The 22,906-nt window shown below is 38.6% G+C and overlaps 1 protein-coding gene across 1 annotated transcript in view; it reads right to left on the bottom strand.

Annotated features, from left to right (window-relative positions):
- The window catches only part of FGL1 (fibrinogen like 1), a 30,046-nt gene that overhangs the window by 4,094 nt on the left and 3,046 nt on the right, over nt 1-22,906 (bottom strand). The window contains exons 2-7 of the mRNA XM_082715268.1: nt 14,018-14,097; nt 11,705-11,885; nt 5,220-5,379; nt 4,661-4,758; nt 921-1,009; nt 507-694 (exon numbers count right to left, since the gene is read on the bottom strand). Coding sequence (XP_082571394.1) covers nt 507-694; nt 921-1,009; nt 4,661-4,758; nt 5,220-5,379; nt 11,705-11,885; nt 14,018-14,080 — 779 coding nt within the window. The 5' untranslated portion in view covers nt 14,081-14,097. The remainder of the gene's footprint in view (nt 1-506; nt 695-920; nt 1,010-4,660; nt 4,759-5,219; nt 5,380-11,704; nt 11,886-14,017; nt 14,098-22,906) is intronic.

Genomic DNA, 22,906 nt, shown 5'->3' with positions numbered 1-22,906 from the left:
AAAAATTAAAAATTTTTAAAAAGAGTATTGTAGAGTAAATTTCTGTATTGGGAGGAGCTTGGATTCAGTGATGTAATGGAAGTCACAGTGATTGAAAAGTAGTTTTACACAGAAAAAATTACAAAAATAACACAGCCATTTCATATGATAGGAGAAGGTGAAGACCAAACTGGTTATTAGAACGCTGAAAATATTTCTCCTATATAAATGTTCTCTATATCTTCATGTTAATTTGTGGTCAACTGTTTATATCTCACCCATTTTTGTTTTGCAAGCAATTTTGGCATAAGTCGTAATTTGATCTATTTCTATAACACCTCTCAAGCTTTATTAATGCACACAATGAACAAATCTTCAAAAATACTTCATCACTGAAGAATTCTAATAAGGATGATTACTTAATAATGTCAGTACTACAAAGGAGACAACATTACCTCATGTTATAATTAATGCTCACCAGTGAAATATCATCAACACCATCACAACTATGTTTATAAAATGCAAACCTGTTAAACCACCAGCCAGACCGATCTTCTTCCGCACAATTCCCTTCATAGTTGTCATTATCTCTGTCCCGTGTGCTGAACTTCATTCTTTGATGACTACCCCACCACTGCACCTCAGGATGAAGATTCCCTCCAAGCGAGTCTCCGGCTGTTCCCGAATATTCCCCAATATTCAACTCATAGGAATTCTAAAGGAAAAGAGGCAATTCCCACTATCAATTGTCATGATAATGTGTTAAATTAATGTTAAGAATTAATATTATATTATATTATATTAATATTATATTAAATTAATAATATATTTATTTAATAACCAAAAGAACAGGTCCTATTACATATCTTTGTTTCCCCTGACTTCAGGGTTTATATTTTACACATTAATTCATGATGTTACTTATCTGAAAATTTCAGTACCTTTTCATCTCCAACTTTGAAAAGTTTATATTGTGCATAACGGCTATTTTTTTCAAAATCTGCAAGGTCAATTTTTAAAGTGTAGTCTCCTGCAAAAACAAAAACAAAAACAAAAAACAAGCAAGAAATGAGAGGATATTTCTGATGTGTGAGATGACATTGATTTATTCAGGTTTTAAAACAACTCCTGGCTTTATTTTACTTAAACCATTTCCTTCTGCCATGAGTCAGTCTTCAAAGAATGAACAGTGATTCCAGTGTGTTTACAACATGAACGTTTTATTGTGTATTTTACTTGAAAATAACTAGAGACACAATATTAAAAGTGGGAGTTTTCTAGAGATCTATCACAGGTAAAAGCTGTGCAATTCACTTGACAAAGAACAACAGAAAATAAGTCATTATTTAGTTAATAGATTAAGAAATATAACAATGAGCAGTGCCGTGGTGGCCCAGTGGGTTAAGCATCCGACTCTTGATTTTGGCTCCGTTCATGATCTCGGGGTTGTGAGATCAAGTCCTGCATCAGGATCCACCCTGGGTATGGAACCTGCTTAGGACTGTCTCTCTCCCTCACCCTCTGGCCCTCCTCCTGCTCACACACATGCCCTCTCTCTCTCTTTCTCTCTCTAGGAAAAAAACAAACAAACAAACAAACCTAACAATGAAAGAATAGAAGTTTTAAGACGTTTAAACATTTATCTTCTTTTTCTTATTTTCAATAAGAATGTTGATCTTAAAAGTAAATAATAATTGAACTAGTTGGTATCCTCCTAGTGATCTTCTTTTCTACATTTTACCATCGTTTGTAAATCACAAAGACTATTCTTTTTTTGAAAAACAGAACTATTGTCAGGAACTAGAAATTTATAAATCAAACTAATTGTTAGATCATATATATTCTATCCTTCTACTTTGACAACTAAAATTTCACAATGACCTCTAAGACTGGGTTTGAATTTAGTATCTTAGTCTTTTTGGGTTTCCAAGCCAGAATGTGGAGGCCCAGGGATAAGGACCCTCTGGACCCCATCACACAGGTCTCCTGTATGGTCTGCCTCCTCTTTTCTTATCTCTATCCCCATCACTCACAGAAAGGGACCTTGTCCACATTTGTGGCTGTTCCAGGCTGCACGGGAAAGCTCTGTTTATACCCACGCTAAAAGCTTTTGTTTTGCCTCCCCTCAGGCTTAAGTACTCACTCGCAGGACAATCTTTTCAAGGGGGACAGATAAAGGAGGCTTGCACAGGTCCTGGAAACAAGCTCAGGGCTTTTTGGGCAGGGATTGCTGGGATTGACCCTTACTGAGTGGGGAGAAGTGTGGGCTCTTGTTGCCCTTGGCACTCTAGCCACACAGACCCTTCCTCCCATGGGGCTCTCTAATGTGGGATTCTGAGAGAGACACTCTAATCTCATCAAAGACAATAAAGTTTATCTGAGCCAAGACTGTGAAGTGGATGAGAACAGTAAGGCAGGCTAAGTTAACTCTCCGAAAAAAATACTTCTGCATTGTCTAAGAGATATGAAGTCAGACTCCATGTTTCAGGTAACCATCTTAATATCTTTATGGTCGATAAGTAAATATAAATGCAATTACAGGCCATTCCTAAATTAATGTTATTGCAAACATTTCCAGTCAAAACTTATGTAATGGGCATAAAGCTATTTTCAGAGGAAGTTCACTAGCCTTAAGTGCTCTCACAATTAAAGAATTGCAAAAGCTTGGGTTTTCCTTGGGATGATGTGATATGTGGTTGTAAAGTCTAAAATTGCTAAATTCATTTTTATTGTCGTGGGAGTAGGAACCTGAATATCAGTTAAAACATGAAGGGGAAGGAGATGTGTTGGTAATGTGTCTCTGGGTAAATAAGCATTTAGTAATAATCTGACAAATGATTTTGAACTTTAGAAGGAGCCAAGGGTTACTTCTTAAGTTTTTCAAACTTTCAATAAGAAACCAGATAAATATTAACACGCAAAAAAAAGCAGGTATGGTAAGTGTTATATACCTATCATAAAACAGTCCAAAGTAGGAAAATAAATACAACGAAGCAAGGGAAATCTTATGTAAATTTAGAGAGCATTGATCACAAGAAGGGCAAGCAAAGAAAGGTATCGGGCTTCTAGGGTTATCTATCCTTTCTATTATTCTGGTGTCTCAAAGATCCCTATAATTATAATCCAACTTATGAATTATGAATATAGAAAAAACAATCACTTTCCTTAACTTGGATGAAGGAAGCAAACACTTGCTTTTTTTTTTTTTTTAAGATTTTATTTATTTATTTGACAGAGAGAGATCACAAGTAGGCAGAGAGGCAGGCAGAGAGAGAGAGGAGGAAGCAGGCTCCCTGCTGAGCAGAGAGCCCGATGTGGGACTCGATCCCAGGACCCTGAGATCATGACCCGAGCCGAAGGCAGCGGCTTAACCCACTGAGCCACCCAGGCGCCCCAAACACTTGCTTTTATGTTTAACGCATCACCAGTGGGATAGAGCACGCCTTCTTGAACAATACAATTGCCTTTTATAAAACATTCTGAATCAGACTTGAGTGGGACTCAGAACAATCTCGGATTTACACTCGAGGCAAGGAAGGGAATGAGGTGGAGTAAATGATCATGGAAATGAGAGGCTCAGAAAATTCATCACACAAATGATATTCTAGACAAATATTGAACCCTAGTAGAAGATACCCAGGCAGTACATAAGACATGAGGGGAATTGTACAAGTATCTTCAATTTGAAATGTGTCAATAAAATAAAATAAAATGGCTCAATGGAGGGATAGATATGTGATTAAACTAATAAAAACAGTAAAATGTTAGTGTAGAAACTATGTGGTAATTTGACTCTTCTTTCAGTTTTGCTGGATCTTCGAAATTCTCAAAAATGAGAGCTGAGGACGGTGGAGACAGGGACATTTAGTACGGTATTTATTTGCAAAAACAGCGCCAATGCCCCAGTTGTTTGTCTCAACCTTTGCGATGTGACTTTGTAACTCCTTCCATTAAGTCCATTTCTTTCCCCTTAAAATGTGCCGGTCCCCTGACTTGCTTTTACCAGAAGAAGGCAGTGAAAATGACCATGTGCCAGTTCTGAGGCTAGATCTCAAGCAACTTTCATACTTGCCCTCTCTTTTTTGGAACTTTGCCTGAGCTACAGGAACAAGTCCAGGCCGGCTACCTGGAAGAGAGACTGTATAGCGCAGAGCCCAATCATTCCATCTGAGGGCAACCTATAGCAGCCAGCCTCCCACAGACCAGGGAATTGGCCCTAGACCCACCAGCAAGTCCAGCCAACATCGGCGGCCCTGATGAGCAAAACTGCCCAGCCAACTTGTACATTTGTGAGCAATGATAAATGGCTGTGACTTCAAACCAGTAAATCTTGAAGTGGTTTGTTATATACTATTACTGTGGCAATAGATAGCTGACCCAGTATAGATATTTTGAGGAACTCAAGGCAAGGAAGGATGATGACATTCCATTTCTTTTCTGGAAATAGAAAATAAATATATGAGAAATCTCCCACCCCCAGTGCAGATCTAGTTTCTTTGCCTCTGGACCTAGTTTTCAGTGGCCATGTTGCATAAAAGGGATGATTGCCCAAAAGGGATGATTGCCTGCAAAACACAAGAGTTACTGAATTGGTTCCGTTGCCTGTCATTTAGTGAAAAACATTTTATTGTTTTTTTTTTAAACTGTACTTCAGGTGAATTTGATAACAGGCAAACCTTACCTTGGGTGGTCAATAAGTGAAGATTTTTATTTCCCAGCCAATATTCACCATTTTCCCGAACAAAATTTCCAAAGCCATTTTCATAGTCATCCCAGCCTCTAAAAATTTTAAAGTGAAAGCTAATTTTAGCAAAACCCAAAAGGACCTTTGTAGTAACCGAGGCGCTCACCCCTCCCAAACTACCACCACCACCCCCAGCATTTTTTCAATTAGTAAATGCACTTTCAATATTCTTTTTTTTTTTTCTTTAAAGATTTTATTTATTTATTTGACAGAGATCACAAGTAGGCAGAGAGGCAGGCAGAGAAAGAGGAAGAGAAGCAGGCTCCCTGTGGAGCAGAGAACCTGATATGGGGCTCCATCCCAGAACCCTGGGATCATGACCTGAGCGGAAGGCAGAGGCTTTAACCCACCGAGCCACCCAGGTGCCCCCTCAATATTCTTATTTAGAGAGTGAAATACTAATTATAGACCTCAGGATGTAATTTTTAAAAGGCTTAACTTTTTATTAATCTCACATATGCTAATCCAAATAAATCCTATGTCATAATTAGCACACCTGTTGAAGTTCTCACTGCCGTCAGATCGTCTCTGAATTACAGTCCATCCTCCTCCATCAGACATGTCACAGTAAACGGAGAATATTGTTGGGCTCTGGAGAGGTTTGATTTTGTAAAATCCACTGCGCTTATAACCATCATTAAAAATCTCTGAACAGTCTGTTTGCAAAACAAGGTAATATAATAATTTGTTATGTGTCTTCCTCCATGCCCCCCACGAGAGCCTCTGGATAAGATTACTCAGGACTAATGGAGACAGATAAACACATGGTGTAGATAATCAGCTTTTTAAAATTGCATCTTGGACATATTCCAGTAAATATTAGGAAAGTCTTATTTCCTTTCCTACTATTTAATTATCATCTGACTCCTTGACATGATCATGAAAATAAAAGAGGGATTTGGTTCCTCATTTCTGATTTTTATGAAAAACAATTAAAAAATTATGTATGTTCAGTTAATTACAGTGTATTTAATTGGAACTTAGAGCTTTATCTGACAGCATAGTAGAAGTTATCTCTCCTAGGAAGCTGAAATGAAAGTAGAAATATAACCTCAAACAAATAATTTAATATGGGTTATCTTGACTCAGAGGATTAGAAATCATTCTGAACAACTTGAGGTTAATTCAAAATAGTAATCTTCTTGTTAGATTCTTATAACTTCCCAGTCTCAACAGATTTTTCTTTTTTTACTAACCCACTGAAATTCCTAACAGTCCATACATTCTTGGATGTTTTTGTGAAAACCTGTAAGCTTCTGTTATTCCTTTTATTCCTATGTTCTTCTTTGCCATATTTCTTTGATATTAAAGCAAACATATGTATCCATTTGTCAGCAAAATGTAGTAGCTATTTCTTAAATTACTTGAGGATAAGATCAATTAATAGCCCACTGGGTCTCATCTAGGCTGATAGGTACAAACTTAGAGAATATGGCAAGGATGGACTTCACTATTGTTTCAATGCCTAGGAAGCTATGTTTATAAGTTGGTTGAGGGACGCCTGGGTGGCTCAGTTGGTTAAGCAGCTGCCTTCGGCTCGGGTCATGATCCCAGCGTCCTGGGATCGAGTCCCATATCGGGCTCCTTGTTCTGTAGGGAGCCTGCTTCTCTTTCTGACTCTGCCTTCCACTCTGTCTGCCTGTGCTCGCTCTTGCTCGCTCTCTCTGACAAATAAATAAAATCTTTAAAAAAAAAAAAAGTTGGTTGAAGTAGTGGCCACTAGAAAGAGATGGTCTCAAAAATACCTAGTTATCGATTTTTGAGTGAAAATACTGTAACTTGGGTGCCTGGGTGGCTCAGTGGTTAAGCCGCTGCCTTCGGCTCAGGTCATGATCTCAGGGTCCTGGGATCGAGTCCCGCATCAGGCTCTCTGCTCGGCAGGGAGCCTGCTTCCTCCTCTCTCTCTCTCTCTGCCTGCCTCTCTGCCTACTTGTGATTTCTCTCTGTCAAATAAATAAATAAAATCTTTAAAAAAAAAAAAAAAAGAAAATACTGTAACTTAACATTATAGTTAACTTTCACATTTTACCCTTATAATTTTGTTAGTTTCCTTCCTTTTTTAAAAAATTCTGTTCCTGATGGGAGGATTCTATCCTATTATCATACTTTAAAGTTCTTTATTTTCATTGCTTTGATGACAAATTTTCTACAACTCTGTTTTGTTACAAATAAAACATACTACACATTAAATTCGTGGAATAGGCAATATAAATTTGGAGAGAAAAGAGAATAAAGAACCTTTATCACTTTCAAGAACCCTCTCCAGGTTAAGATCAATCATATACTACTGCTTTGGTGAGATGCTCATCTTTGTAATGATATAGGCTTTATTTATATGTTTATTTATGAGATTCTGAAGCCCATTCTTTATGCATGCTGGATTCTTAAAAAAAAAAAATCCTTTTTTGGCAATTAAACAAGATGAAAAGCACTACCTAAAATTAGTTCAGTGTTGTTCAAAAGCTTACATTTTGTGGTCAAGTAAGTTGTATACTTTTCATTAAAGTAAGCAGATTTAACCTTGTTAAGGAAGGAGTGCTTTGCTTATGTACAATCTCCTACCAAAGATCTTAATAGTAAAGACTCCAAAGATTCAGACTATTTTCCAGGCAAAGATGGAAATGATTAGCTATAACTTTTTCCTCTGGAAAACTTTGTGAATATAGCATTTGCAGCCAACATTTTCTATTTGTTTCTATTTTATGCCAACTGCAAGTTTGTTTGTGTTTCTAAAATTTTTTTCCTTCTTCCCAGAGGAAAAAACCAAACACAACTCGAATTGAGGAAAGCTTTCAACTTTCAAAAACCAAAAAAACAAAAACAAAAAACACTCAACAAGTAAAAAACAAAACATCAAAAAAGCACCTGTAGCAAAACTCTTCATAAGAAGTAAGTTAGACATAAGAAGTCTGTCTTGGGGAAATGTAACTTACACTATGATAGCAGGAAGTTCAAGCAACGTAGGGTGTAAAACATTAACTAGGTATTTAAAACTATGATTTTCAAAATGTTTTGACCCACGCAGCTCTCTGGAGAATAGGCAGGCAAGGGCAGGGTTAGAAAGTTCTGTGCTCATGGGAGGCTAAAAAACAAAAAGGGATTTTTGGATACTTACATAATACTAGACTGAAGCCAAGATTTCCTGCCCTCTGACAAACACTGCTCTGAACCGGACGAGGTGAATACTTTCTCTGATCAAGCAGAAAGCAAGCCATGTTGGAAGGTTGAATGTTTAAGCTTCACAAAGTGATATGACAGCCTGCCAAATGGACTTCCCTCTTGGCCCAGAATGGTGGCTGAGCTCAAAGCTGAGAACCAAAGTCATTCTAAGCTCAAAGAAAGGCCAGCAGGAGCTCCACTGCCACCCAAGGGCATGCTAGGAAATGCTAGAGTTGGTCCTGCTCTAGTCATTCTCCACCCCCCAGGCAACATTAAGAAGGAAACTTAAAAGAAGAAAGGATGTTGGTCCCTTGGAGAGGACAGGATTCTTGAGGGGGGTGGGGTGTGTAGGCTTGCTCCTGTGAAAAGGGAGAGAGTTTATAATAATGTCGATAGAAGGCTGACATTCACTGAGTGCTTCTTTTGCACTGAATGCTATTGTAATCATGTTACATGTGTTAACTCTTAATCTTTACAACAAAGAAACATTCTTACCATTCCCCTTTTACAGATGAGGAATATGAGGGCTGTAAAGGTTAAGTAACTTGCCGGAAGGCTACATACAGGTAGCAAGATGGGGGGCTGGAATTGAAACCAGGCTTCAATGCTTCTATGACATAGATCTATTAACTTCTGAGGTTTTTTTTTTTTTTTTTTAATGTTATATCCAAAACCAGAAAAGGTCTATTATATGTGCTGTAATGTTATAAGACAAACACATACACACACTACAGTGGTTTGTCTAGACCCTGTCCAAGACACTCTCCCCTCGCACTCCTGCTTATACAGTCAGTCCTCCTCTGACCTTGGTATTTCCATTCCCTAGTAACTGATTTCTGCCTTATTCCTTGGTGACTTCTTATTTCCCAAGGTCTCTGCCCAAGGTCTCTGACGATGTAGGGACTGGAGTTTTAGCTCCTAAACCTCATTCTTCCCATGACTGGTTGCACAGTTCTGGGAACAAACATTCAATCCCCCTGCCTCCTGACATGATTGGATCCTTGAATCTGCGTTTACAATCTGCTCAGATTGTATCTGAATGGATACCCTGGGTTTTGAGCTTAGTTTAGAATTTGGAATAATGGTATTTCTCTTGCACCTACAAGTTCCTTGACCTTGAGATTGGCTGTGTACCACTTTTGGACTCATATAAGGTGCCAGCAGGGTTGGTTTCTTCTGAACCTTCTATCCTTGGCTTACAGATGGCTGCCTTCTTGCTGTCTCTTCATATGGTCTTTCCTCTGTGTGCCAGGGTCCCTGGTGTCTCTTTTTTTAAAAAAGGGATACTAGTCAGATTGGCGGAGCCCATCCTAATTGCCTTATTTTAACTTAATCTCTTCTGTTAAGGCTCTATCTCCAAATAGTCATATTCATAGGTATTAGGGGTTAGAACTTCAACATATGAATGGGGAGGGTACAACTCAGCCCCTAAGTCATCGATCTAATGGCCATTTGGCCTTCCTGGTTACCCCCCCTTCTCTGAATCAACCTGTTATTAACAATGATTGGCCTAATTTGCTCACTGAGATCCTACCCTCACGTCTGTATCTTACATTTTCTGGTCTCAGATGGGTAGCTAAAGCCTGCTAAGTGGATAACTGACTGCATTACCATTAGGCCCCGAACATCATTGAATGAAAATGGTATTAAACTGCCACAATACCTCTTACCTGAAAAGAAGCAAAGCCTTCTACTAGGTGACCTCAGCCTGTGAGAAGAAATTCTGGGAGAAGCCTGACCTGATTCCGGTCTTGAACAATCTCATCTGCATCCACCAGCAAAAGCACAAACCCTTTTCAGTCCTGTAGGGGTTCTCATTTAATTGCAACTTAAATTCTCATTTAATTGGAGTGGAGCCTAAGGCACCGCATATACACAGTTTCCCCACGGGTCATTGCCTTTCTGCACATTTTGTAAGCAGAGTTCATGTTCTGGACTCATTTTTTCAGGGATGTTTGTATAGTAAACAGCCTTAGAAGACAGAGACAGTGTCTCCCTCTAGAGCATATGACAGGTTAATTTCTGTCCACTTTCAAAACAATAACATCTCCTGACATTTCCTAAGCTCAGGGTTCCTCAGCTGCAACACTGCCCGCTGCCTGCACATTCTGCACCTGGATTTACCCCATTTTGCTCCCTTAGTATTTGCAACAAGAGATATTGGTACGAACATGAAGTCCTGACCCAGGAGTCTTTTTTCTTCCACCGGCATCCATGAAACAGTGGCAGCTAACTTGCCAGGCTGCAAAGATAGTAAAACCCCAGAGCCTTCATGGTTCTGTTGTTGGCATCAGCATTTTACAAGGTCTCCACATGATTCTACTGGGTAGCCCTGGCTCAGAATCACGCTCTTCAAGGAGTTTCTACTGATTCTGCTTTTTGTGTGATTGCTTTCCTGAGCCTTCTTTCACTGTCTTGCCTAATCATCCCCATGGGTCTCTTCTTAGCTTCTACTTCCTGGTTCTTTGCCTCCGAGACTGCCTCAGACAGTACCTTTGTTTCCCAAGCCTATTTTTACCCCAGCCAGCCTTGGTTCCTCCTTGTTCAATGGCACAGAGCCACGGGCCATCCTAATGCTACCTCCAATCCCTGTTCCGCAGACCTCCTTCTGATCCCTAAAAGGTGGAGGGGCCATTGGACTCCAAGAATCAAGGGTAGGAGATCAAGGGGCTGGACAGCAGAGGGTCAGTAGCCACTGGATGAAAGTCAGACCAGAAGCAGATTAGGTTCTTGGTAAAGAAAGAAAAAGGGAGCATTTTGTTGCAGCATAGTTTCTAAAATTCTCACAATTCTTATATCCTACACTGATGAGTATATTTAGAAACACAAAATAAAGATGTCTTTATTCTATCAGCCTGGAAATCTCTTCAGCCTCTACAGTTTTTCAATTATGGTCAGATCTATTTTCCAACTTGTATTTGCTTATCTGGGCTTCCTATCTTGATGTACTTATACCTTGCTTTCATTCATAAACGTGAAGCTCTATTATATTCCAGGGACTCGAATAGGCAAGAGGGAAGAAAGAATGATGAAACATCATCCCAGATCTTACAAAGTGTCAGGTTAATTGATCAGGACATATGCATAGACAAAGAAATTATAGTACATCATGACAGAAGCTAGAGCAGATGTAGGAACAAAGTGCTCTAGTTGGCATTATCACTTCTGACAACTATGGTTTGTTTACTATAAAAGATGCCTGGAGGAAGTCAAGTGAATAATTTTCTATAAGGAATAATGCTACAGGTAGTGATATGTGCAATGCCTTGACAGTCTAAGATCATTTAGTTTCTGGGTGGAAACACCGACCCAATCAAAAGGAAAAATTACCAAACCATAAAATATACACGTAAACAAAACTCTTGCATTTCCCTAAATAATTGTAATCCTTTTTCTTTCCCCGCCCTTTTATTCTATTAACTTCTTTACTATGCTAAAGCACATAATGGTTTCAGAAGAGAAACTGTATAAATATAACAAGAAATGATGCACAAATAAAAACAAAACTCAACTACAAAATTTCACAAATAGCATGTTATTTGCACACTGATATGTAAACAATCTATTGTCTTTAATTTCTCATTAAACTATAGAAATTCTGAGATATTTAGCATTGGTATTAAATATCCCCTGCAGAGATTATAGAGAGAAAGGATAAAATATGGTAGAAGATATTTAAATTTAGAATCATGCTTCATGTTGCTTGTTATTGGAATAGGAAAAGCTCTTTAGCAAAACCCAAAGTACCAAATAATGAGGACCACATTGCACATGGATGTATACTATAAGTTCCTGAAGCACGTAAGAAAAATAGGCTCTGACCTGCGTATTGCCTCCTGCCTCCAAGGTCAATGACAGTATTCTCCTCTCCTTTATCAAGGAACTGGATTTCCTTCTCGTGCAAAAGCCGCGTGATCTTGACTTGTTGCTGCTTGACCCGGGTCTCAAGCAAGCGCACCTGGGCTCTGAGCCGTGCCTGCTCCTGGAGACAGTTCTCAAGGGCCTGCAAAGTGATGTGCATCTCATTCTCATTGGGAAATAAATGCTCCTAACAAGTTGGACAAATTAATGAACCAATTTTGTCCCCAACTTCCATTTCAGAATATTATTCCAACCAGAAAGTGGTTTGAAAGCTCTGAAACTATTTGTACGGTAAATTGCTTGAACCAAAAAATTATTTATTAATATGAAACGATCTGAGTGACTATACTAAGAGCTTTAGACTCATCTCTTTTGAACTTCGTAATGATTCCAGGAGGGAGGACTTGGCTCAACCCTACCTAGTGAGGCAACTTGCTCAGAAATTTTCCCTCAGGTAGGAGGAGTCAGTATGCAAATCCAGTTCCAGAGCCCTGCTTGCAGTCTGTCTTTGTGATGCCACCTAAATGCTTTCCTGACAGTACAGTTCTTATGGCATCATTGCACATTGTTAGTGTGTCAATCCCTAAAATAAACAAGGCATTTGAATGACCTTCGAGTATTAATATTTTAATTAATGGAATACTTATAATCTGGTGATGTGTTGTCCCCTTTATAAGGGGTGCTAGTTTAGACTCATATCCATGAGTATCTCACCCACTCACCTGTGCAAATTCTAGTGAAGTCACTTTAACCTGTTGCTTATTTTTTTGTTTTTCCCTCAATTACTTCAGAAAGGGGAGGGAGGAGACTGAGTTTTTCAGTTAAGCATTTATCTTCTCTAAAAGGGCAAAAAACCAAGAATATTGGATGCAAAAGAGTTTATCGGCACCCTTCTAAACTGGCGTTTGACTGAGAACTTTCCAAAAAGAAAGTGACCACAGTGGGGAATTACTTGGGAAGATGAGCTGCAGGGATGCGGCTTCTGGAAGAGGCAGAGAGACTAGAATCTTCAATAAAGGCTCTTGAATACTCGATGTTATTAGAGTTACTGGACATAGAGTAGGGAAAAAAGGACAAAACACCAGTTTTTGCCATTTTGCCATTTTTACCTTGACATCTCATTATGAGACTGTATGGATGGTTTTAGTGAGCTTATTTAAAATTTAGGAATTTTCTCTTTCCCAGAACTTTGGGTATTTATTTTATTTTTTATTTTAAATTTTTAAAAAAATTTTATTTATTTATTTTAATTTCTTTTCAGTGTTCCAGAATTCATTGTTTATGTACCACACCCAGTTCTCCATGCAATGTGTGCCTCCATAATACCCACCACCAGGCTTACCCAACCCCCCACCTCTTTCTTTTCCAAAACCCTCATTTAGTTCCTCAGAGTCCACAGTCTCTCATGGTTTGTCTCCCCTTCCAATTTCCCCCAACTCCCTTCTCCTCTCCATCTCCCCATGTCCTCCATATTATTCCTTATGCTCCACAAATAAGCAGAACCATATGATAATTGGCTCTCTCTGCCATCCATGCTGATACAAAAGTTGGGCATTCATCCTTTCTGATGGAGGTATAACACTCCATAGTATATATGGACCACATCTTCTTTATCCATTCTTTGGGTATTTAAATGTTTATTTTCTTCTTTTATTTATTTGTGAATGGAGGAAGGCATGAGTTCATTGTAATTTCTTTCAAATAATTTGCTTAGTTTACAATAATATTGTTCAATATGGGAAAGCTCAATATTGGGAAAGCCCCAGGTCAGTTTTAATTATTATGGATAGTTTTAAGTTTCTAACATTATTTTTTATAACTTTTTTAAAAAGATTTTATTTAATTTTGACAGAGAGATCACAAGTAGGCAGAGAGGCGGCAGAGAGAGATGGGGAAGCAGGCTCCCTGCTGAGCAGAAAGCCCAATGTGGGGCTTGATCCCAGGACTCTGAGATCAGGACCTGAGCCGAAGGCAGAGGCTTAACCCTCTGCCCAAGCTCCCCAAGTTTCTAACATTATTTAACTACCCAAATAGCCCCAGTAAATTCAGAAAGATTTTATTTATTTATTGTGAATACTAGTTTTTACTTTGAGAAAAAAAAAATTACATCACTTGGTAAGTGCCTATGATGTGGCAGGTGCTTTCACAAAAAATTTCTTCATATTTTCCCATTAGTTAATTTTTTCAGTGACTAAGGTTACTAAGGTTCTCTGCAAAGTAAAAGAAAATTCAAGTCAAAGCAGGTTTTATAAATATATAAATAAATGCACTTACCCAGCTTTCCATGCCCATGACCAGAAGAGTGGTGACAAGAATGAAACTGACCATCTTCACCATCTTCCCCACTGAAACAGCTACAAGAACAAAAGAAATTTCATAAACATCTTTACTGTGAATTTTTCACAAGCCCAGTGTTGGGTTCAGGTTCAACATGATCCATGAGGTCGAATGTGGCTCCAGCTCTAGTCTGAGAGTCTTCAAGGAAATTCTCCTGGACTTCCCCATCGTTCCCTCATACAGAATGATGTTCTCTGTCACCTTAAGTAGGATAGATCCTTTTCAATTGCAGACACAGAGAAGGGACCCTGCCTCTCTTTGAATGTCCAGTGGTTAATGGGCTGCTTGTGCAGACAAAGCAAAGGCTCTTTAAACACAGAGACCTGGCTCCATGTTTTGGCTGAGCCACTTCCTAGCTGTGTGCCCTCAAGCAACCAACTAAAATGCTCCTGACTTATAAATGGAAATCTTAATTTCTACCTGACAGGACTGTGGCAATCTTGATGAAATACTTTTAGATATTCTGTCATAGGATAAGTGCCTAAGGAACAGTAATTCATTTTGTATATAGAAAACTGCTTTTATTTTTATTTATTTATTTTTATTTATTTTTTTTTAAAGATTTTATTTATTTATTTGACAGACAGAGATCACAAGTAGGCAGAGAAGCAGGCAGAGAGAGAGAGGAGGAAGCAGGCTCCCTGCTAAGCAGAGAGCCCAATGTGGGGATCAATCCCAGGACCCTGGGATCATGACCTGAGCTGAAGGCAGAGGCTTTAACCCACTGAGCCACCCAGGTGCCCCTATTTTTATTTTTTTAATAAAGATTTTTATTTATTTATTTGACAGAGATCACAAGTAGTCAGAGAGGCAGGCACAGAGAGAGAGAGAGAGGGAAGCAGGCTTCCCGCTGAGCAGAGAGCCCGATGTGGGGCTCGATCCAAGGACCCTGGGATCATGACCTGAGCCGAAGGCAGAGGCTTAACCCACTGAGCCACCCAGGTGCCCCTGCTTTTATTTTTAAAAGAAGAGGGAAAAATGACAACTAGAGGGGGTGATATGCATTGTTTTTCTTGATGTTTTAATGGATAGTCAAGCTACCAAGGGGATATAAATCTTTAAGCTCTGTTTAAAGTTGTAGAGGAAACCTCACTTTACCACTTCCTGATATATATTTTTTTTAAATCCCTCTTGAGGGGCACCTGTGTGGCTCAGTTGTTAAAGAGTCCATCTCTTGATTCAGGCTCAGGCCACAATCTCAGGGTCATGAGATCAAGCCCCACGTTGGGTTCTGTGCTGAGCATGGAACATTCTTGAGATCCTCTCTCCCCACTGAACACTCCCCCACCCTCCTCATGTGTATGCTCTCTCTCTCAAAAATACAATACAATACAATACAATACAATCACTTTTGAAGTCATGAGTATTGATGAAAAATTTTGTTCATCCTCAAAATAAGTTATGTGTGCTGACAGTGATTTTTCATAAAATTTAGAAGCTAAGGAGCCTAGAAGGGCAGAAATGTTTGCATAATCTTCAAACAGATTTTATACCTATGGTTTCCAGAAAAGAACTGGAATCAACTGAATTATTTGTTAGCCTATTTTTATCCTATAGAACCTATGACCACTAGGTCTTTTCATGTATTTCTTTCTCAATTTTTATGTAATTATAAAGGTGATGCCTAACGTTACTGCCCACTAGGATCACTTGGGGAGCTTGAAAAAAATCTCCATGCCCAGGAATTCAATCAAATGTCTAAAGGTGACAGGTGCATGGAATTTTTAAAACACTGTTGATTCCAATGTTTAGCAAAGTTGGAGAAACAATGATTTATGAACTTAATATATAAAAAACTTTAAGTCTATTATAACAAAGTAGTTCTCAGTCCTTCTGAGGCCAACAAAAACAGTTAAAGAATGGGAAAGACAATTAACATGGCCACCTTGGGAAGCACTTGGGAAGTAAATTAGAATGTGAATTTTTAGAGTATGTGAAATTCATGCATTACAGAGAGTAATAGTCTGCTAGATTTAACTGTATACTTTTACTTCTGGCTTTTTTTTTTTACTCTAAGTCTACAACTGTGCTGTGTATATATACATCTACTTTAATTCTTAAATAACTCTCTAAGGCAAGTACTATTAACCTCATCATACAAATGAAAAGATCAGAGAGGTTAAGTCACTTTTCTAAGATCACACAACCAGTTTATGGAAGACCCAGCAATCGGGCTGAACGCGTTCTACCCTGACGGCCCCATGCCCTCAGCCTGAACTCCACAGGACCTGCCTTGTGATCCACATATGCCTGCAACACACAGGAAAACAGGCTGCATGGGCGAATGGGGGCCTTCCTGTGTGCTCTTCTGCGGTGAACATCTTGCTCCTGAGCGAGGCTGTGACTCATTTGTTCCTCAGACATGCACTTCTCCAAAGGAACATCAGGTGAATCTGACAGGAGAGGAGACAGCTGTCCGTAGCAGGGGCAATCTGAAGGAATGGCAGTATTCACAAGCTTTTACTGATTATCAGCTCTGGGCTCCGCCCTGCGCTACACCCTGTGGAAGACTAAACATGGCAGCCTTGGAGGGCCATGTTTCAAGCAAGGAATGAAAATAACTATTAAAATGGAAATTAAGGATAATACAAATGAAGTCTACGTGAAACCATATGTAATTAAATAGAGAAACCGAACATTACCAGACCACCCCTCAAGACAAAATTAATTACTTCCGCCACTGTGACCCATGCTATATTTACAGACCAAAATAGCAGCTATCCACTCGATAAACATTGTTTGCATGCCTGCTCTGCTCCAGGCACTGGGCCAGGTGATGGAATTCTCATGTGGTCAGTTTTTTGCATGTTTTTAAATGCTTAGAATTAGATTTTTGGAGGCGCCTGGGTGGCTCAGTTGTTAAGGGTCTGCCCTTGGCTCAGGTCATGATTCCAGAGTCCTGGGATTGCAGCGGGCCTAGGGCTCCCAGCTCAGCAGAATGCCTGCTTCTCCCTCTCCCACTTCTCCTGCCTGTGTTCACCTCTCACACTGTGTCTCTCTCTGTGTCAAATAAATAAATAAATAAATAAAATCTTAAAAAAAAAAAAAAAAAAGAGTTAGGACGCCTGGGTGGCTCAGCTGGTTAAGCGGCTGCCTTCGGCTCAGGTCATGATCCCAGCATCCTGGGATCGAGTCCCGCATCGGGCTCTTTGCTCAGCCGGGAGCCTGCTTCTCCCTCTGCCTCTGCCTACCACTCTGTCTGCTTGTGCTCACTCTCACTCCTCTCTCTCTCTCTGACAAATAAATAAATAAAATCTTTAAAAAAAAAAGAGAGTATAAGAATTTTGAAGGCAAAGTCCCCACCTTGCTCATTGTTATATCCCTAGCATGTAACTTAATACAATGAACCAGATAAAAGTTTAGTTGCCTTTGCAGAAAATTTTCTCCAGGAAGGAAAAATCCTTCTCAGAGGGGGAAATGTCCTTTCCTTTCCATAAAACTGGTCTGTTTGCAGTGACAATACTTCCTCCTTCCTTCTCTATGTTTATCCTGGTCAGGGGGAAAACAATGGGTTGTGCATTTGTGAAAGTAAGCCTTAGGAAGAGCGTAGAGACTTTTGGTTGGATTGAACACATGAATTTATTTACTCTTTCTCACAATGGAGAAGATATGAACAGACAAGATCATAGAGAAAGGGAGCAGAGGAAACTCCAGGCATGTGATGTCAGCACATCTGTGGATGTCAAAAGCACGTGACAAAGCTGCTAACACTGGGGGACAAGCAGCAGCAGAAGGGACCATCACAAGAAGCAGGATAACTTGCCCTGCGATTCCCCAGCCAGGTTCAGGGCTAAAGACATCAGTTTGCTTCAAAGGCAGGGTTGGAGGAGACAGGTTGACCCTCAGATTCTCACCAAAACCTTGAGTAGCCCATGAATACTGTTTCTCTCACCCCATCAGACAACAAGTTTTACTTTGCACTAAGGTTGAACCAGAGAGGCTCTGGGTAGCATAACCACAGGCACGAGGGAGATCAGGGGAGAGTACTTTGTTCTACAGGTTGAAATAGCCCCCGACCTACACACACACACACACCCCACCAGGATACTTCTCTCCTGGCAGCCAGGCAGCCCACTCTCTATTCCTCCCGCCACTTTCCAGGCCAGAGAGCATGGGGGTTCCTCTCTGGAGGAATGAATAGGCTCACGGGAAAGATCATCAGAGGCTAACATTGGGTGATTTTCCAACAGAAGCGCCTTGCCCTTGCCTGATCATTCTCCAGAGAAGCCCACGGGTTGGCAAGCCTCATTCATGCACACCAGAGAGGCAGAGGCTTAAATTTTGCCTATTTCTTTCAAAGGAGTTCTCCCTGAAGGGAGGTATATATTAAGTTTCTTTCTGTATCTGCATTTACATCACAGTCTAAAAAGAAACACTTAAAGGGGTCCCTGGGGGGGTGGGGTTCAGTCGGTGAAGCGTCCAGCTCCTTATTTTGGCTCCAGTCATGATCTCAAGGTCATGATATCCATGTCCTACATCGAGCTCTGCACAGAGTGAGGAGCCTGCTTAAAATTCTGTCTCTCTCTATCCTCTCTACTACCCCGCCCCCACTCATTTTTCCCTCTCTCCTTTTTTTAATTTGAGAGAGAGAAACAATAGCAATCAATTTTCCATGAAGATGTATAATTTAGCTGTTATAACTTAATCCTTCTATCTAACATAACCAAAATAACCAAAATATACAGAAAGAAGTGGAGTGCTGTATAAATCACACTGCTAAGTGTGCAAAGAAGTCAGACAAAATACAAGAACACATGCAATCATTCATTGCAGAAAAGCTCTCCTAAGCATTTGGAGATCCAGTTTTTTCAGTGAGTCATTCCTTTTATTCATTCGTATGATATATTTTATAGTAACTTAATTTAGGAGAACTGATATTTTACTCTGTGATCTTAGCAACCATTTAAAATCCAAACATTTGTGGGGTACCTGTTTAATGTCAGGTGCTATGTACACTAAAAGCTTTTATATATAACTTATATTAAATATATTGAATTACATTTAAAATATTAGTTTGTATTGGGGCACCTGGGTGGCTCAGTCAGTTAAGGGTTCCACTCTTGATTTGGGGTCAGGTCAGGACCTGACCCAAATCGGGGTTTCGGGGTGGTGATATTGAGCCCATGTCAGCTCTGTAGTGGGTGTCAAGATTCTCTCTCTCTGTCCCTCCCCCCCACCCCCACTCATGCGTGCACACATGCTCTTTCTCTCTCTCTCAATAAAATATTAGCTTAGATTAAAATATACAGGAAATTAGATTTAATTATGGCATTAAAATGGCTTCCAATGTAAAAAAAAAAAAAGTCACCCCCCCGCTCCGGCCCCCCCAGAGCTTTTAGAGGGGAGAGAAGTGAGAAAAGAATTGCCAAGGAACAGAATTATGAGCAATTGGGGAGATGAATAAGTTTGTTATCAATTAATATTTTCCAACTGATAAGATAATCTTGGAATTATATTTTTAAAACTTTTCTAGATGGCTTTTCCATTTGTCATGAAAGACAAAATCATCTCCTTCCGGATGCCAACACCAACTACACTAAAGAGCCTTATTTACAATACAGCACTGTCCTCAACTTTGCATTGCAGATATTGAGATATTTGCAAATTTAGCAAAATTCAGATAAAATAAATACCCTAACCAAGGGCATCTGATGTTATAAACAAACACATTTTTTTTCCCATCATGAGGGTAGTCTCATGTTTCTTTTGTCTGGGAGTTCTTGGAGGGATCTGTCATTACCATTGGTCTATCTGTCAACAGTCTGTTTGTGGGGGAAAAAAAAAGCCAACAGAAGCATAAAATCTTACTACAATTTTAACAATTTACTTCAGATATATTGTATATATTTAGGTATGGAGACCTTTCTACCTTTCAAATTAGGCAGAGCAGTCCAACACTGTTATAGTAAGATTTACTTTCTTATAGCTTTAGCTATGCCAGTGGTATACTCTTGTTCATTTAAATGTTAATTATATGCAATTAAGGCCCTATAAAATACCACTGTCCCTAAAACATGTTTCTTCCTTTCACCCATCAAAATAAAAGATGGAAAAAAATAGGATGAAAAAAATAATCAAATTATTTTCAATGACTATACTCCATAAATCACTTGGGAAAACAATATAGGTTGTCAATGTATCTACTGTTGTCTGTATTAAATTTCAATAATTATCAATCAATTAATTATTAATAAGTATTAATAAATAATTATACCATTAAACAAAACACTATACACTAATTTATTATGTGTTCTATAAGGCAAATTTATTAATAAAAGTATTAATAAATATTATATATATTAGAATATTAATAGTATAATATTTCATTGGAAACAAGACTGATCTTTCTTAAGAAAAGCTGAGATGGTGAGTGGTCTCTCTAAAGATCATCAAAAAGGAAAGGCTCTCCATGCAAGACTTGAGCTTGTCTTAGTTGTTTATAAAATACATGTAATATTTCCATACTTGAATCATAAATACTTCAAGGGCAGTGTTTTCTGCTACAATGCTTATCTTCTGAGTTACCTTTTTGCAAAATAGAGAGGTAACTGTCCTTAGACTTTAATATTATTCCTAATTCTCTCAGTTAACATATTTTTCAGTACTAAATAAGATTGTGATAAAATTAAGATTTAATTATGTTCATTTAGCCAACAGATAGTATGTCAAAATTTAAAATATTTTTAAAAATATAAGGGGAGAAAATGGCTGTGTGCAACCTGGGAGAAGGTTCTTACCAGAACCCAATCATACTGGTACCCTGATCTTGACTTTCCACCCCTACAACTGTGAGAAATAAATTTCTACTACTTATTAAAAAAATAATAATGTAAAAATTCTAATCTTAGGGTTGCCTGGCTGGCTCATTTGGAAGAGTATAGGACGCCTGACTTCAGGGTCATGAGTTTGAGTTCCACGTTAGGTGCAGAGATTACTTACATAAATAAATATATTTTTTAAAATTCTCATTGTAAAAAGAAAAATAAATAACACTCCATACATAGAAAACAGATACAATTGAAAATTGGGATATGAACCATTATTTGTACATCAATGTTTATAGCAGCATTATTCACGACAGACAAAAAGTGTGTGGACAACAATCCAAATGTCCATCCACAGATGAATGGATGATCAGAATGAGATATATACACACAATGAAATATTAACCTTGAAGACTTTATGCCAGGTGAAACAAGCCAGACACAAAAGGACAAATGTTGTATGTTTCCTCTCATACAAAGTACCTGGAGTAATCAAATGCCTAGAGATGTATTATGTGTATTAATTTGAAGTATATGAAATTGCCATTTTGGAAGGTCAAAAACATCCAAATGTATACTATTTTTTCCAGTTCAACCTAATATGTAAAGAAAGGAACACCTCATCATTAAGGAAATTGAAAAATATATTCAAATATAAAGAAATATTATATATATGTTTATGTTACATAAGTGCCATGAAATGAAGGACTTGATTCTTTTTGTTTCTGCCGTATCCCGCTGCTTGGTAGGTAGGTAGGTACCATTTCAGTTTTGAAGGGCTGCTGTAGCAAATTACCACACAGCGGGTGCCTTAAAGCAACAGAAGTTGATTCTGTCACATGTCTGGGGGATAGGAGTGTGAAATTCAGGAGTCACTGTGGCCATGCTCCCTCTGCAAGCCTCTATGAAAGAATGCTTCCTTGCCTCTTCTAGCATCTGGTGGCTGCCAGACATTGTTGGCATCCCTTGGTGTGTGTGGCAGCAACACTCTACTCTCTGTTTGCCATGTGAACAATATGGCTATCTCGCCTCTGCGTGTCCCTCTAAATTTCCCTCTTCATACTAGGACACCAGACCACTGGGTTAGGGTTTGTCCTAATTCAATATGACCTTACCTTAACTTGATTCCATCTACAAGGACGCTATTTCCAAATAAAGTTACATTCACAGGTAATGGGAATAAGCATTGGATGTATCACTTTCTAGGGGTGCAATTCACCTTGGTTCAGGTACTCAACAAAATATTTGGTGAGTTGAAGAGAAGAAAATTTATGAATTGAAGTTAGAATTTTAGAAGTTCTCAGCATCTGCTATTATAATTTTACAGTTGTTTACTAGAAACAAATTTTTTTTTTAAAGATCTTCATTTATTTGAGAAAAAGAGAGCAACAGAGAGCACAAGCAGGGGGAGTGGCAGAGGAGCAGGGAGCCCGATGTAGGATCATGACCTGAGCCAAAGGGAGATGCTTAACCAACTGAGCCAACCAGGTGCCTGAGACCAAATTCTTTTTGTCTGCTGAATTTATTAGATGTCTCTATCAGATTCTCTCCATCATCTCCCCTCCTTCAGCAGTGACTGAGAATATTTCACAAACTGTGCCTTTTGTAAAGTTTTTATTGATTTGCACATATGACATTGTGGTGTGTGCAGCTTATCTCAGTTTTGAAGAGATATTTGAATTTATAAAATCCCAAGAGAAAATAAATAACTAGAATACTTTAAACTTAAAACCTAATATTATTTATTTATTTTTTAAAAACCTAATATTATTAAAATTAGGCCATCTTAATGGGCTAAAGCTATTATCATACCTATCATAATAAATTATTAGTTTGACTCATACTTTTCATTTGGTAATAAATATATTTCCCAAGCAGAATTACAACAGCTCTGCTGTTATTTTTTTAAAAATACCATTTGTACTTTTATGGTTATTTATCATTTAATTTTTAAATCAGTCATAAAGTTCAAGTAATTAAAAAGTAAAAGGTACCACTCAAGTGAAGTTTTCCAATGTTACAGGAAATAAGAAATAAGAATAATTGTTTATTATAAGCAAGC

Source organism: Mustela nivalis (assembly GCF_964662115.1).
Source record: "Mustela nivalis genome assembly, chromosome: 20".
NCBI classification, from domain to species: Eukaryota; Metazoa; Chordata; class Mammalia; order Carnivora; family Mustelidae; genus Mustela; species Mustela nivalis.
The sequence above is the reverse complement of the archived record's forward strand: the minus strand, read 5'-3'. Positions and strand labels throughout refer to the sequence as shown.